This window comes from Plasmodium berghei, assembly GCF_900002375.2.
Source record: "Plasmodium berghei ANKA genome assembly, chromosome: 12".
NCBI classification, from domain to species: Eukaryota; Apicomplexa; class Aconoidasida; order Haemosporida; family Plasmodiidae; genus Plasmodium; species Plasmodium berghei.
Genome location: NC_036170.2, coordinates 506,262 through 524,768, shown reverse-complemented (window position 1 = coordinate 524,768; position 18,507 = coordinate 506,262). Strand labels below are relative to the sequence as shown.

The 18,507-nt window shown below is 20.7% G+C and overlaps 5 protein-coding genes across 5 annotated transcripts; 3 read left to right on the top strand and 2 right to left on the bottom strand.

Moving 5' to 3' along the window:
* Positions 1 to 1,066: 1,066 nt before the first annotated feature.
* Positions 1,067 to 2,152, top strand: PBANKA_1213500 (CWC16 domain-containing protein, putative; the record flags this gene model as incomplete). Its single annotated transcript, XM_034566192.1, has 1 exon — positions 1,067 to 2,152. One exon carries the CDS (start codon positions 1,067 to 1,069, stop codon positions 2,150 to 2,152), a length of 1,086 nt encoding a protein of 361 aa, XP_034422813.1.
* A 922-nt stretch (positions 2,153 to 3,074) lies between these two features.
* On the bottom strand, positions 3,075 to 4,016 carry PBANKA_1213400 (FAD synthetase, putative; the record flags this gene model as incomplete). Its single annotated transcript, XM_034566191.1, has 1 exon — positions 3,075 to 4,016. The coding sequence occupies one exon, from the start codon at positions 4,014 to 4,016 to the stop codon at positions 3,075 to 3,077; it is 942 nt and encodes a 313-aa protein (XP_034422812.1).
* A 2,887-nt stretch (positions 4,017 to 6,903) lies between these two features.
* On the top strand, positions 6,904 to 12,570 carry PBANKA_1213300 (conserved Plasmodium protein, unknown function; the record flags this gene model as incomplete). The annotated part of the gene is made up of 1 exon (XM_034566190.1): positions 6,904 to 12,570. One exon carries the CDS (start codon positions 6,904 to 6,906, stop codon positions 12,568 to 12,570), a length of 5,667 nt encoding a protein of 1,888 aa, XP_034422811.1.
* A 626-nt stretch (positions 12,571 to 13,196) lies between these two features.
* On the top strand, positions 13,197 to 17,307 carry PBANKA_1213200 (conserved Plasmodium protein, unknown function; the record flags this gene model as incomplete). The annotated part of the gene is made up of 11 exons (XM_034566189.1): positions 13,197 to 13,249; positions 13,393 to 13,446; positions 13,566 to 13,784; positions 13,901 to 13,951; positions 14,113 to 14,453; positions 14,634 to 15,507; positions 15,753 to 16,146; positions 16,277 to 16,352; positions 16,508 to 16,766; positions 16,847 to 16,904; positions 17,254 to 17,307. The coding sequence occupies 11 exons, from the start codon at positions 13,197 to 13,199 to the stop codon at positions 17,305 to 17,307; spliced, it is 2,433 nt and encodes an 810-aa protein (XP_034422810.1).
* A 348-nt stretch (positions 17,308 to 17,655) lies between these two features.
* On the bottom strand, positions 17,656 to 18,507 carry PBANKA_1213100 (prohibitin 2; the record flags this gene model as incomplete). The annotated part of the gene is made up of 1 exon (XM_034566188.1): positions 17,656 to 18,507. The coding sequence occupies one exon, from the start codon at positions 18,505 to 18,507 to the stop codon at positions 17,656 to 17,658; it is 852 nt and encodes a 283-aa protein (XP_034422809.1).

The window sequence follows — 18,507 nt, the reverse complement described above, 5'->3', positions numbered from 1 at the left end:
TACATAATAAGTTAGCAATATGGGGAATAAAATATTTTTACAATTATAACAGGAATTCAAATGGATAGTCGATTTTTTTTCCTTAACATCCAAGTGTTTGTATATATACACTTATCAATCGGTTCTATTTATTTTCCTCAATTATGTTAAAAAATATATAACATAAATTTTATATATTTTTATTTGAAGATATATGCGCCTATTTTTTCTATATTTCCAATATTTCATAAAATGATGTACATGCACAAAAGTAACAATTTTCATAAAAAAAGTGATAAATTAATGTCTGAATTTTTTTCATTTTAAAAAAAGCTTAATATGTATATTGAATGGGGAAGCTAATATAATCTTCAGTTATAAAACATTTTTTATGTATAATATACACAATAATTGATCTATAATATTTGCACATATAAATACATGTATAACATTTATTCATTATTCTTAAATTTTTCATTTTTTATCTGAATTAAAAGCTATATAAGAGTTTAATTAATTTACAAAAAATAAATTGTGATATAAAAAAATGTATGGCATATGAAATTGTTCTATATGCTATTGGCTAAGTATCATGAAAAAAAAAAAAGAGAATAAAGGAAAGAGGAATAAAAGAATTAATACTCGTATTTTAATGATAATAAAAAAGGAAATATAATGATATACTACCTCTCCCTTTTCTGTCCGTCTGTGCTAGTAAAAAAATGATTTCATAAATCTCATACAATTTTTTTTGCAATTACCATATGCAAATTTTTTTTTTTTTATCATTGAAAAAAATATACGAAGGAAAAGGAAAAGCTAGGTGAATTAGAATGAAAATAATAATTTTTAATTATACATTTTTTTCATTTTTAATTTTTTCAAAACTTTCATAATTGTTTCTCCCTTTTCCAAAATATTTCACATACGCCTCAAGCATATAGCATAATCTTTATATAAAATATTTCTGAATAATAAAAATAATTTCAAAAATATATGTAATAAAAGTATAAATATCAAGTTTGGAATTATATGCTTTAATCGATATGTTTTTATGATTTGAAGTTATTACAAATATTTAAAAAAAATGGCAGAAAGAAAGGTTTTGAACAAATATATTCCACCGGATTTTGATCCGGATAAATTGATGGAAAAAAAGAGGGAAATGAAAAAAATAGAAAAGAAGAAGAATAAAAATAATAAGTATAATAAAAAGAAAAAGAAATTTTTAAATATAAGAATGATGTATCCATTTACATTAAAATGTAGCAAATGTAAAGCCTTTACTTATGTGGGTACAAAATTTAATTCAAGAGTTGAAAAGTTAAAAGATGAAACGTATTTAAATATTCCAATTTGGAAATTTTATGGAAAATGCTCAGAATGTCGAAATGAATTTATTTTTAAAACAGATCCAAAAAATGGGGATTATGTATTAATAGAAGGAGGTATAAGAACATATGATGCTCACAAAGAACAAGAAATAGCAGATGAATATTATAGATCAAATGCGAATGGTGAAGAAGATAAAGTAAAAAATATTGAAAATCAATCATATAATGCTTTACAAGAATTAAAAACTAATGAACAATTAGAAGAATTACAAAATATGAATAAAAGACATATTGATAAGTTTAGTAGTATAAATAAAGCATTAAATAAATTATATGAAAAAAATGAAATGGAAAATAATAAAAATAATATATTTATGAATAATCTCGATTTTGATGATGAAAAAAAATTCTTTGACCTTCTTAACAAAAATAGGAAAATTGGAAATTTATCTCAAAATATAATGAACATAAAATCGCATAATTCTCATTTTATTGTAAAAGATGATGAATTTTATGAGAATGTGATTGATATTGATGAAATGAGCGATATAAATGAAATAGATGAAAAATCTATAAATTTTTCAAAGAAACATAATTCGATAAATAAAAAGGAAGAAAATGAAATAAAGAATAATAATTCAGAAAAAGATAAAACTGTTTTCAAGCATAATAGCATAAAAAATAATAAGACAGGAATAAATATAAACAATCAATTAATTTTTTCGAAAAAACCTTTGGAAACACATTACAAGTTTATTATTAAAAAAAAAGAAAATATTTCAACAATTTTGAATGAATATAATTCTGATAGTTCTGATAATGGTCAAAATGAAAATTAAATTTGAATGGAAAATAGTAAAGGAAAAAATATTTTTCTAAAAAAATTTTAATTAAATTTCTGATTTTTGTGTAATATATTTTTGTTATTCTAAATAAATTTACCACATTGCGTTTTTTTTGTGTATATGTGTGCTTTTTTTTTGTGAATTTTTATTATAATTAAAATGAATTTTATTACATATTTATTTATATGCAACTCTTTATCCCGCACACATATTATTAGCATTTTTTATAATTATAAACATCTGCTTAATGTGTTACATAAACGAGATTCTACATAGCTGTCCTTTTACTCTCTATATATTATTATCTTAAAATTCTATTAATTTTTTAAGTACGAATTTGAAAACGATTTATTTCCTTATTCGATCTTCAAATTGGATTTTGTAAAGGGTATAATACCCACACATAGTCCTTTAATTATAACTTTATTTAAAATTAAAAAAAAAATTAAGGCAAAATGAAATGTAAAAATTAAAGCAAAAAGAGAGGTACGTATGAACAAATAAAATGTGAAAAAGAATTGTAAACGAAAATAGTTTTACTTAAAAAAATGCGTATACAAATGCTGGCTATATATTTTTTGTTAATTTAAAAAATGAAATGAAAAAAATGAAAATATTTATTAACTGTTCATATTTTTCGAGGTTATTAAAATATTTTGTTGAAATTGTAAAAGCATATTGTCTATACGACCTTGATCACGATTCTTGATCTTTTGAATTTATAAAATAATAAAAATAATGGGACTAAAAAATAGTTATATTTATTTATTTTTGGGGAGGGATAAAACATATTATTTCTTCTGGTATTTAGTAAAGCACCATTAATAAGAAAGAAATATATTTATCATATGTATATTGGTATTTTCTTGAAAAAAAAAAAAAATTGTATGGATTAGTATGATTTGTAATATTATATTTATTTTTTTTTATGAAATAATCTATTATATCTTTCATATTCCCAATTTTTCAAAAAATAAGCAGGCAAATAACAATCATTACATTTTAAAAATTCGTTTTTAATAGTATCATTCATAGAGCCTATAGAAGAATAACCATGGTCATATAAAATACAATAATCTAATTTAAAATATAAAATAAAGGTCCAAACAGCTCCATATGTCCAATAAAATATAGGATTTAAATATAAATAAGGTGGAAACCCTTTTGAACTAACATTTAAAATATGCAATTTTTCGCTATATGTGTCATTATATCTAGTTCCGTTAATAAATGCTATAGAAGTAGATAATAAAGAAGAATCTGTTTGATTTATATTTAATTTGTCTATACAAGTATCTCTATATTTTTTTTGAATAAATTCTATAAAATGTGTTATACTAGTTTCCCATTTGCCATTGATAATATTTAGATCAAAATCATATATATATACACATTCATTCACAAACTGATAAATTTCAGGAAATTCATTAGTATCATCTTTAAAATAAATTAATTTGGGTTTTATTATTTTACTCTTTATATCATATAAATATTTTGCATATGCACATCTAAATAAATGTAAAATAACAACAGCGTCTTTTCCTCCATTAAATGATAAAAATACATTTTCTTTACAAAGCCGAAACATATCATAAATATTATTTATTGCTGTAATGATATCTTCAGATAATTCTAAAATTTTTTTTTTTAATATTAATTCGTCTTTATAATAATTCATTACATCATAGTTATACATACTCGGTTTTATAATATCACGATTTTTTTTATTATTTCCTAATTTATTTTCATTGTTTATGTATCCCTCATAAAATTTTATTTCATTTATATGCTCTTTATGTAATTTTTCAATTTTTTCATACAACCCTAATGATTTTGAATAATCTTTCCACCCTTCCATATCTTCACTGCAAATTCATTGTATTTTTTTTTGATTTTTTTTAATAATTAAATTATTTCTTTATCGTGTTTTTAAAATTTCGTTATAAAAATGTAGAAATTGTCAATATAACAAAAATAGGAATTATTTGGAAAAGTAAAATAATATACACAATGTATATTATAAAAAATAAATAAATGAAAATTCCGAATTTTTTTTTTGCATCAATTATCAAAAAAGGATTTAATTTTTGTTAAAATTGTATATTTCACCTTTTATTTCAAAAAGGAAAAAATAATATCATTCATCATAGTTCTTAAAGATTTCCATATTTTATAAAGACTTTATCAAAGCATTAACTCCAAATTTGACAGGAAAAAAAAAAAATTTTAAATAAGAATAACAAATTATATCAATACATTTTTCCATTTTATATTTATTATCATTAACTTTATAATATAAGCATAATAAAAAGTTAAGAAAAATTATGGGAAAAATATTTGCACATATAATGGACAAAATAAATAACAGTAAATTTTTAATATTTTTTTCTTTTATTATTTTTTATAAATATTAATTATTTTGGGATAAGTTGTTTTATTATTGTATCTTTTATGTACATTTCTTTGCAGAATGTTATGTAATGTTCCTTTCAATAATATATGCATCATTATTATAATAACCCCAATAATAATTATGGTATATATTAATTTAAAAAGCAGTGAAATAGTTTTTCTTTCATGATATACAAAAGTATAATACCTCACAATATTTAATGTTTATATTTTTTGTATTATCTATCCATTTTTTTTACAGTTGACAATAATAGTTCCTATCCATTAAACTTAAATGTATTTTAACTTATTATAAAAATTATATATTAATTTGAAATATCATTTTCATGTATTACTTAAGTGTGTTATAAAAAAGGGAATTAAAATGAATTTTTTGAAATATAGTGTGTGCAAGTATATAGATATTTTCATAAAGCTCTAAATTAAATATAACATCCCAAAAATAATCATTTGATTTATATATATGTATAAGAATATATTGTTTCGAAATGGTTGGCATGTATGTTATTAATGCATTCAGAACTGTGGAAATAAATTCGTCTATATAAAATTTATATAGGAATTAGAATTCAGACAATGCAATTATATATATATATATATATTCTAGACATATAAAAGAATGTTTATGTTTTTCAACTTCACTTATATATTAATCATAAAAATACTCCACAATAATGCAACATATATGTTCATATTTTTATTTCAATAAAACTCAAATTTAAATTAACAGTTAAATTAATATTCTATAAAAGTATGATTAACTAAAAAAATATATACGGTCTATAATTTTTGCTATTTTTAAATAGTATATAATAAATAAAAAAATTAGATTAAATGAAAAAACTCACTGATTTATGAACATAATATATTATTTAAGACATGCCTATACGCTAAATTTTATTCTTTAAGGGATATAGTGAATTATAAATCGATTTCATTAATTGTAGAAACATAAACATCCTTCTAAATTCAAATTCCATAACTAGAATAATACATGCATATATTATAATAAGCTTATAAATCTATGCTTAGTTAAAAGATTTACAAATAGAATTTTTTATTTTTAAAAAAATTGACAACAATATACATTCATATATCTATATGTGTAAATGTATTTTCTTATATATATATATATTGCATTTTTCATGAAATAACTATTCCGGTTTTTATCTTCATTGATTACTATTGAAAACAAAATAATAAATAGAATTTTTCTAATTACGACATGATCTTTTTATATATTATATTATGAACATAATTAATTCCTTATATTCACATTTTTTTAATTTTTTTTTTTAAGGTTCCAATTATATTATTTGCAGTATATTTCCTTCTATTACTTTTTTTATTTAAAATATTTTTTTAATATATATTTTTTATTTTTAAAATACATTTATAAAAATGGAATAATATGTATGCTTATAAGATACAAAGAATTAAAAACAGATAATTCACTAAATTAATATGAAATTGTGTTTACACACTTTTCAAAATAATATCTTAATTTATATTATACTCTTTGCACTGTTGTGCATTTTTATTATTTTATTTATTTGTACTAATATGTTTTTTCTGTCTTTTTAGTATCATTCTTTTGTGGTATTTGAATTGTATAAATAAATGTTTTTTTTTATATTTAATTATTTTATATTATTAAATAAAACCAAATTAAATTCAAAATAATAAACAAATTAAAAAGTAAAAGTTAAATTGTTTTTATTGTAGATTTTTTGTTTTTATTCTCTATACATTTCTCAAAATAATACATTATTAGATTGTTTCTTTTTTGTAAAGACATTATTTGTTATATATAATATTATATATGCATTATTTTTTGAGTATGCCCATTTTTGTATGTTTTTTTTTCGTTGTATTATTTTTTGTTTCACAAAAACATCCAATGTGATATTTAAACTTTAGACAATTCCTAGTTTTGTAATTTTTAATTTTTTGTTTTTAACTTTTATGAATATTTGGATTGTATCATATTCCAGGATTATATCATAAATTTTTCATATGTATACTATTTTTTGATTTTATAATAATTATGATAAAATAATTAATAGTGTAATATTCTAAAAATAATAATATGCATATATATATATGAATAGATACGTATATGTTTAATGCGACTATTCAAATTGTGCTAAATGTTGTATCTTTTGCAGCTTGTTTTGTTTGTTTAATATATTTTTGTTTGCTTTTTTTACCAACACTTTTGGTGCTTCTTCAAATTGCTCCACATTTTTGATATACTTATCCAACTGTTTATGCCATTTTTCTAAAAAATTGCTCGCTAAAAAAATAAATTTGTATAAAATAAAAAGGAAAGGATGAGTTTGAATAATAGCACAAATTTCGTAATAAATGCAGATAAGGAAAATGACGCATCACATAACAAACCTACTAATGATATAAATTTATTTTCTGATATTTTAAGCAGAGATATGAAAGGTGTATTAAATGATAGTACAAAGGAAATAAATATGCATGAACAGGACAGAAATAATTGCAACATTGACAGTTTTTTTAATGACGTAAATTTAAATAGTTCTAACAATAATTTTAGTAAATTAATTGAAGTTGAAAAAAAAATGTCTAACGAAAATAAACACCTTGATGATAATATCCAAGAAAAAATAAATGATATTGATGAGAAAAAAGAAGAAACATTATTATTAAATATAGCTGATAATATGACATGTTCAGATATAAGCATGAAGAGTTTAGCTAGTTCTGAAAAAAAAAAAAAATCTGAGTTCACAAGTATGTTAGAAGATGCAAATGAAAAAGCAGAAAAACCAAAGTTAGTTTCTAAATTTTTAGAAGAACTAAATTATAATAATAAAAAAAGTCACACCCCTATTTTTAGTGAAGCATTTAATTTGATAGATATATCTTCTATATCTGAAGAAACAAAACAAAGTGTATATTCAAAATTAGATTATGATTTTAGTAGTATGAAAAATATAGGATTAAATAAATTTATAATAAATGAAATGGAAAACGATAAGAATAAAAAAATAGAATATAGTAATATATGTGATGAAGAAGAAACTGATAATAAATCATTAAATGAAGAAAGAAAAATATATAATAATAATGAAATATTGGATAATTATAGTATTCAAAAAAAAAGTGAATGTTCTGATTTGAGTAATATTAGTGAAAACGAATCAGACGGAATAGATAAACTTTTTAATCGACATAAAATTGAAGTTTCTAATTTATCAAAATATTTTGATTTTCATAAAAATGAAATAAAAAATAATATAGACACATTAAAAACTGATGAAAAATTTAAAAATAGCACATGTAAAGATTCATATACTAACTTAGAAAATGATGAAATATATGAATATGGATCAGATTCTTCAAATAATTCAACTACAAGTTTTGATGAAAAAATAGATATTGAAAAAGGAGAAAATAATGAAAATAAACAAGTAGATATAGATAGCATATTGACATTGAATAATTTAGAAAAAATAAATAAAAATTATATTACTTTAAAAGAAAGACCATTAGGTAGCATGTTAACTGAAGAGGAATCTCTAAATTTGGAAACAAATTATATTACTAATGATATTTTAAATGATATATTAAATATTAAGGATGAAAAAATAACATTTGAAAAATTTAAAAACTATTTTATAAGTTTAAATTATGAAGTAAATGTAGAAAAATTAAGATTATTATTTAATTCTATAGTAGAACATAAAAAATGTAATATGAAAAATGATGAAGAAAAGGAAAATAAAATAGACAAACAAAAAGAAAATAATTTGATAAATCAAGAAGAAATATATATCAATATAGATAACTTAAAATCTTATATTATTGAAAGAAATTCTAAAAATAATAATTATTTTAATGAAATTTTAAAAATGATTATTCATTTTAACAACATATTATTATTAATGGTAAATAGTAGTTCTATTAAAAATGAAGATAAAATATTATTTGAATTGTTAGTTTTCAAATTTTCATCGAGCTTTAATGGAATTGTAGAAACACCAAATGATATAGACAATTTAATTAAACACCTAAATGAAATAATTAAGCTTATATTATTAGACGATTCAAAAAATAAGAATTTAAAAAATATTATATTGGACTATTTAAGAACAAATAAAATTTCTCTAAAAAATAACGAAATATTATCGCAACTTAATAAATCATCAAAAAATATTTTAGAAAAATCTAAACAGATTAAACATTGTGATAATATAGAAGCTGAATCAGAAAAAAACACAACTGAATTGTTGAATAGTGGAAATAGTAATTCTGAAATTAGAAAAGAAGAGGATTATCAATATAAAGCCACTAATGAAAAACATTCAATAAAAATGGAAAAAAAAATAACAAAAAATTTAAAGATATCATTAAATGATACAGAAAATAATACTAGAAATTTAACAAAAGATATTATAATAAGCGAAATAAATAGCACAAATAAATCTTCGGGAAATTACAAAAAAAATAACGAATGTAGCGAAAATACCGAACATAGTGAGGAGTTATTTGAATGTGACAACAGTATAGATGAAAGTACAGAGGAAATGAAAAAAGAAAGAAATATAATTGATATCGAAAAGATTAAAAATGATATAAAAATAACAAATCATAGTGAACATTCATATGATAAAAACAAAAAAATAAAAAATAATTCTAAAAAAAATATAAAATGTAAAAATGTGGTAAAGAATAGTAATAGCAAAATTGATGAGATTAACTCTAATAGTACAAATGGAAATAAAAAGAAAAAAATAAGATTGGAAAAAAAAAGCAAAGTTGAAAATAGTGAAGCAAAAATAGACAGAGTTGGAAAAGATGGCGAACAAGTTAAAAATGCAAATGAAATTGATAAAAAAATAAAAGAGGGAGTTACAAATTGTGTAAATGCTAAAATAAATGATGCAAAAAATAATTATATGAGAAATTATACAAATGATATTAATATGAAAAATGTTCAAAATTATATGAAAAGGTTTAGTTCTATGAATAATACTAATAATATACCTTCCTATATTATTATGAACAAAAACAATAGATATATTAATTCAAATAACGCATTATATAAAAATGGAAATTTTTTATTTCCAACTATTGGTGATATAAATGACTATAATACACAAACTGTAAAACTAACAAATTCTGGATATATTAATGAAAATAAAGCTTTTGGAAAACCTGAATCATTTAATCATCATATTTTTAAGGACAACTGTCAAAACAATTTCATAAAAAAAAACTCGATTAATGAAAATACTGATAATATAATCAATTCTAATCAATATCTATGGAACGAAAAATTGAGAGCCCATCCTAACATAAAACATAATACAAATAATTACATAATACAAGCTAAAAATTGCATTAATAATAATACAGCTCATTATAAAGAAAACCCATGTTTGCATTTTTCTTCACATTTAAATTCTACAATAGACAATTCATATATTAGTAAATTAAATGAGGACTATATATTTGCATCTAATTTGGATCCATATAAAAATGCAATCCTTGGAAAAGAACCACATATGAATATCAACTCTTTCAATAAAGTTAGAAGTACTATCAGTATAAATAACGCCATTAATGGAATAAACGTAGATAATGATCGTGTATATGAAAAAAGCAAAATGATACTAAAAAAAGATGGTTCTGTAGCTAATACATCTAAATCAGATGTAAACAAAAACATTATTGGAAATACATGGGAAAATAATAATATTAACATAAATAATGAACAATATAAAATTAAAAGTATATCAAATTTAAATCAATTTAAGAATAAAATAATTGATGAAAAAAACAAACGTTATAGTATCAGCTATACCAAGATACCAAATAATAATAATATATATATAGGTTTTCGAAGAAATATAAATAATTTTTCTGGTAAAAATAATGCAAATATTAATTCAAGAAGAAACAAATCACAAAATAAATATTTAAGTTCAAAAAGTGATGTTCATGCTACTATTAATTCCACTACTAATCTAACTAGCGAAAAGAGAGATAGTGATTTTACTAACAAAAATTTATCAAATTTTGAAAGTGGATTGTTCAAACTAAAAAGTTTTGCAAATATTTTAAAAGAAACTAATAAATCTCGAGAAATTTGTGAAAAGAATGAAAAGGAATCTAAAAATGTATATCATCGATTTACAGAAATCCTTACAAATGGAATAAAACGATTTACATTAGGATCTACCAAATCAATAAATTTGAATATTAATGATGAAAAAGAAAACAAAGATTCTAAAAACGTAGATGTAAATAATAATAAATTATGTGAACAAAATGAATCAAATACAGAAAAAGACAACAATAATACAAATTTTATGATAGAACAATCTGAAAATAATGATAAAACAAAAATAGATAAAACCGAAAATAATAAAGTAGAAGAATCACAATGTGTTAATAAATCAAAAAATGAAAATAACAAAATTAGTAATATATCTTGTAATCCCAAGGAATATAATTTAAATGATGGTAATATAAAAAAAATGAACAATTTTTCAAATAATGTAGATGAAATAAAAAAACAGACAAATAATATAATTAATTACAGAAACAGTAATATGCATCTTATGAATAATAATTTGTCTAATATTAAAAATTTTGACAAATTAAATAATGATAAACTTGGTAATAATGGAATATGTGATAATATAAAAGCTTCAAATATTCATTATAAAAACTTTTCTAGTAATAATAATAATATAGTAAACAATAATAATAATACATTACATACATATAAAATGCATGTGGATAATCCTGATATGAAATATAAAAAGGGATATCATTCAAATATATTTAATAGAGGAAATCAAGGATTGTTAAACATAAAAAAATCGTGTTCTAATTATGTTAATAATAATAGAATAACGACATCTATATATGAAGCTGCAACTAACTCAGGAGTGAGATCAGGATCTGGGGGTGATCATTTTATCCATTTCCATAAAAGAAATAGCACATTAAACGGAGCAATGCCTTTTACAAAATTTCATGATCATAATAAAAATATAATAAACAATATAAATACAAAAGGAAATTCTAACGAAAATAATCCAATTATTCATGGAATAATAAACAAAAACAAAATTGAATTACCAAATGAATTTAACAAATCATTCATGAAAAGAGAAAGTAAACTTGATATAATGAATAATAGTAGAATAATAAATATGGGTAATAATACAAATGAAGATATAGGAAAATATATATATGACAAGGATCATTTATTTTTAAAACCAATTACAGGTTTTGAAAAGGTAAATAATGAAACAAACTTGTTTATGCAAGCAACCAATGACAATTTTGTGACAAAAGGAAATCAGATAAATTATGATATTAATAATAGTGGAATGAATAAGATTGATGGAAGCATAATTGAAAAAGCAGTTTCTAATGAACTTTCTATGAATAATTTGAAAAAAAACATATCAGAAAAACAGACAAATAATATGATTTCTACTAATACAATTAAAATGCATAATAATCAAGAAAATGGAAACAGAAATTGCATTTTGAAGACACAAAGGTTTTTCCAAAATAATGTAGCAAAAAGTGGATACCAAAACGAATTACAAAATAATTATTTAAAAAATTATGAAAAAAATATAAAAAGCAATTCAAATCATAGCACAAAAGAAACAAAATTTGTTTATAAAGATGACACAAAATATAATATGCCAACAACTTTTTTAAAAGAATTTCAAAAAAATATTTCAAATGATAAAACATATATAGAAACATTTGATGAGAATAATTTAACCATCGAGCAAATTATGAAGATACCTGGAGTTAAATTAGGAAAAAATTATATACAAGATATAAACGTATGTTCTGATTGGTCTAAATTTAACGATTATGATCAAAAAGTAATTAAACAATCTATACAAAATAATTTTGATAATAATAATTTCAATAATTTTATGGATTATACACAATTTACTAATACATTTTTTTCAACTGAAAAATAATATACTTTTGGTGGTTTTCACTAATATTTTTAAAAATGGAAATCCATAACTTTTATCTCATATATTTGTATTGCATTTACATATTTTTAATTATATTTTTATATTATCGAATATAAAATGTTTTCTACACCTACTTTTTATCATAGAGTTAAACCGATTTGCATTTGTTTATCCATCTATTGCTTGTTCATTTGTTTATAAAGTTATTATTTAATTGCTTAATTTTATTACCTTTTTATTTTAAATTTAAATATAAAATTTTATTTAACTTTTGAACGAAAAATTATTTTTATACTTAATAATATTAAGGAGATAAAATTTTCAGACAATTTTTTCTGTGCATAAAAAATATTTAAAAGTGAGAGACGCAATATAATTGGAAAAAAAGTATAATATATAAAAAAAAAAATTAAACCTGTAATATTAATGATCATAAATATTGCAAAAAAAATTATATTATATCTTCATTTTTAACGAAAAAAATATTATTAAAAATAATGTAATGATACTAATATTAAGGTTTGTGATCTATAGTTATATAAGAAAAAATAAAATAAAATAAAATAAAATAAAATAAATAATAATTATTCTTGCATAATTTATTAGTAATAATAACAATATTTAAAATGGATGAAAAAATAGAATTACTAATCAGTATAATAAACAAATGGACAAACAAGTAAATAAAAATCTATGAAAATTGAAAAATGTCTACAATACTGTATCTATACATATATGTATATGGATATGCTAAAATACACATTTTTCCATGTTCTAAAATGTGATATATATATGTATTTTTTTTTGTAAAAACTGATTCAGATACGCCCATAAAATATATGTCACGGGCCAGGATGAAGAAAAAAGGGAGCATTAGTACGTACAAAAATATAAGCATTTTCAACATAGTATATATATATAGATGTACATATAAATTTAACACATTTTTATTTAATTTTCATTTTTTTTAATATATATCACAAAATAATAAACAGTTATAAAGTAATTTTTTTTCATCAAAACCAAAACGAGCCTATTCCCAAATATAAAATAGATGCATATTTTATAATAACAGAATTAAGCGCAACTAACTTAGATCCTTTTAGTGTTTATACAAATAATAATGATAAATATTTTGTAACATTTAAATTTGAAAACGAAACTCTAACACGGACTTTAGATATGAACTTGAACTGTGAAGCATGGATTGATAAGTAACAAAATATGCAAAATGTGCAATAAAATAATTGAGTAATCATAATAATATAAAATGTGACCAAGCTATATTCGTGTTATTGTTAAAATATTTTTTTTTTTTCGAAAATCATAGATTAATAAAAGACAAAGAAAAATTGAGAGGAAACATAAATTTGTCATCCAAGTTAAAATGAGATAAAAATATTTTACGATATAATAAATTTATATTAATTTTATTTAATTATATATCTAATCTCTATTTCTTTAATAATAAATATGAAAAAAACTTGGAAAAATATATTTTATACACAGTTTGGTTACATAAATTTTCTATAAAATTTATAGATTTATGAAAACCAGATTTGAAAAAGCAGTTCCAAAATCAGAGATTTCATTAATACTAGAAAAAATAAAAGAAGAAAGAGAGTTATTGAGAAAAAATAATCAAGAAAAGGAAAAATCAGACGAATTAATAAATGAAAATATATTGAATAAAAATTGTTTTTATGATCAAACTTATGAGTTAGAAAAAATTAATTCCCAAACATATTTAAATAATATAGATAAAAATGATTTGAATCTAAATAAAAAGGAAAATGATCAAAATGATAAATTAAATGAAGCTTTATCTTTTCTTAAATCTAATTTGTATCTTTACTTTTCCAATGCAGACATTAAAAAGAGGGGTACGAAAAATAGTACTAATAATTATAATAATTATTTTTACACTTTATATGATCTTATAGAATATAATTAGTAAATGTCTTTCTACTCATTTTAATAGTATCTCATATATATAATATTCACAAAAATAAGACACCAATATAATGTGCTATATAATTTGGTTATATACTTTTGTTTTATAGGAAAACTTAAACATAACTATTATACTGAAATATTAAAAATGATAAACTACAAATTGTGTATTAGCTATTTATATTTTGAAAATAAAAAAAATAAAGAAAAAAAATTAGAGCAAGAATTAAATGAAACTACAAATGAATCAGACAAATATTTTTTTTGTGATACGGATGAAGATGAATGCTTAAGTGTAAATGATAATTCTGAAGCGGAATGGAACGATAAAAACAAAAATGGAGAAAAAGAAGATAGAAAATATTTATCTAATTTATTTAATACTAATAATAAAGAAATAAATCTTATTAAAAATTGTGATATCTATATAAATAATATATTTAATGGATTTAATATATTTTTTGACACCCCTGAAGAGATCCCCCAAAATTCTAATATATTTATTTTTGACAATAGTAATGAACAAGATAGTAACAATAATATGGAATCATATTATAAATATATATTTACAAACAACTATTACGATTTTTTGTTATATATTTCATATTGTGATGAAGAAGACAACGGATTTATATATTACAACAATTATGTAAACACCTTACCAAAATATTTATATGAATTGAAAAAAAACAGAGAATTATTTATAGATATTAATTTTGACGATTTAATTTTATATAAACAATTAATATATGCATGTTATGAAAAGGAGTTGAATTTTTTATATGATAGTCTTTTATTTCAATTTAAAAAATATGATTTATGTGATAGTGGATATATCCATCGTATTCAATTTAAAAAAATTCTTGAAGAAAATAATCATATTATATCAAAACAAGAATATAAATTATTAATTCACATTTTTCATTATAACGATGATAATTATGTCTATTACAAAAATATCAAAGAAGTTATTTTAAGGCTTAGGTAAATATTTATTTTCACATTTATCTTAATGATTTTAAATTATTATTTTTTGAAAACATTGAAATGTATAAGAAAATATATTGATATTTCATTTCTTATTTTTTATATAAAACAATTATAATGATATATTACAGGGCTCAAATGTATGCAATTTTACAACATCATATATGCATAGATGCATTAATATATTATTAGCCAATTTCATTATAGCTTACACCTTATTTATTTTTGATAAATTTTGGTAGATTTGAAGGAATTAGAAATAGTATTTTTGAAAGGGATGCAAATTTATTACAAAAATATTTATGCGAACAATTAGTAAAGCATAATTTAAAAAATAAAAAGAAAATTCATATATTTGATTGTAAACATGTTTTAGATAATTGTGATAAATTATATTTAAATAAAAATACGATTCATACAATATTATGTTTATTAGATTTTGATAAAAATTTAGAATTAGATGTAAATTTGTTTTTAAAAATATCAATTACTATTATTATTAGTATGATCAAATTAGAAAATATGCAAATGATATACAATATTATCACGGATGACAAACAAAAAAAAGAAGACTGTCAAACTGATGGAACAAATTGCGTATTTTCAAAAAAAAAGACAATACGAATTGCAGAAAAGGTATCAAAAAAAAAAAAAAATCAACTCATACATATATATTTGTGTGTTTATTCGATCAATTACGATGTTATAAAATGTTAAACCACCAATTATTTCCTGAATATGTATTTTTATTTTTCCATTTTCATAGGCAAATATACCAGCACAAGAATTAGTAGAAATCACCTTAACAAAATTGTTCAAAGTATTAGATGAAAAAAATGAAGGTAAAAAAAAACAAAAATTATCAAAAATCATAAAATAAATTTCCCAAATATAGGGCTAACAAGAGCTAAAAACATTCTTTACTAAAAATTATTTTTTATTCATGTATATTAACACGTATAGATAGTTTTCATATATTTATATTCATTATACACAGATAATTTAAAAATAATCGATTTTATTGAAACATTGTTGGAATCAAATAAAAAAAAAAAAATTATAGACATAAAAGAAATATGTAAGTTAAGCAAAAAAGAGTTACAAGGTTTCGTAGCAGAAATCGATACAGAACCAAAAAAGAAAAGCTTTATGAATGAACAGAATAAAAACAACAGAAGTTTTGAAGTTTACAAAAATAGGAAAATCCATTATGCTTCTCATATACATAAATGGTGTTCCAAAACATATCAAATAAGGTATAAATATATATATAATATAAATAACATGAAAAAAATTTAAATTATTACTTATTTTAAATGCTTGTTTTTCTTCTCAGATCTTGTGAATACTATAGCCATTTCTTCAATCATCCTCACAATCTTGTTGAATTGAATGTAAGAAAATATGTCAAATGCTCATTAAAAATGGCATAATGAATATATTATATATGTGCGAGATAAGTCGATCGGACGTATTCACTTATTTTTTGTGTTTTAAAAAGCCGAAAAATGGCATAGGATTATGATTGTTCATTATCAAATGTGGAATAAAAAAGTTTTAATTGTTCATATATGTGTGTGTTTGTAAATGCATAATGAAACATGCCAAAAAAATAACAAATTAAAGAATGTTATATATATATCAGTTTCATATATATACATTTATTAGTGCATTATTTTGGAATAAATGCATTCATACATACACATACATATATATATGTATATTCCTATACATAATAAACAGGAAGATATTAATAAAAGGGTACTGTTTTGTGAAGAAGAAAAAGAATTATTTTAAAAAAAAGGAAATGCACAGCAAAAAACAAAAAAGTGTTGTAAAATAAAAAATTCATAAAAAATAAACATTTTAATGTGTATATAAAATGAAACTGAATTTCATAAGACATATAAGAATATAGGAAAAATTAAAAAGTGAAAAAAAAGTATAGTTATGAGTAGAAAACTTAGCAGAAAATTTGCTATACGAAGAAGCAAATATTTATTTTCGTTACTTTTGCAAATAAGAATATATACATTAATAAATGCACAATGTGCGCATGGGTCCAGGTATATATGATCAAATAAATATTTTAACATATGTAATAATAATATTTTTGTTCATTTATCGTATTGTTTACTTTTAATTTTATTTAGAAAAATTAATGAGTAATGAATCAGCAGGTAACATAACTTTATTTTGACATTTTGAAATTATATTTGAAACTTCTTTGGATAATTCGATTTTTTTTAATTCCATAAAAGCGGGATTATCTTTAACAGCTAGCCCAATTAATTTAGCAACTTCAGCTTCTCCTTGAGCTTTAATAATAGTAGATTTTTTTTCTTGTTCTGCTTTTAAAACAATATATTTACTTCTTTCCGCTTCTTGTTGTGCTACTTGTTTAGCTTCAACGGCTTTTTCATATTCGGCACTAAAACTTAAGTGAGTAATTGATGCATCATCAAGTAGAATGTTAAAATCTTTTGCTCGACGAACTAATTGATCTCTGACTGATTTACTTACAACTTCTCTTTGTGTAATTAATTGAGAGGCATTATATTGTGCTACTACACTTTTTAATACTTCATTAATAATAGAAGGTAATACTTTTTCATCATATTCTTTACCTAAGGTTCGATAAATTTCAACTAATTTATATTCATTAGGTCTGGATAATACACGACATGTTATATTAACCATTTGTAAATCTCTTGAACCAGTTAAGGACATTAATACTCTTGGTTTTGTTCTAACATCATAAATAATTGATCTTTCAAAATATGGTATTAAAAAATGTGTTCCTTCACCATATATTTTATTTGATAGACCAAATAGTCTATTATATTTTATTGCTCTTTTTCCTGCTTCGACATTATATAAACTGTTGTTAAGTAACCAACTACCAAATGATGTTAAACCAAGTATTGTTCCTACAGTTACTCCAAGTTTCCCTATTTTTCTCAAGTTATGTATGTCAAAGTTTTGAGAGTTATTCAT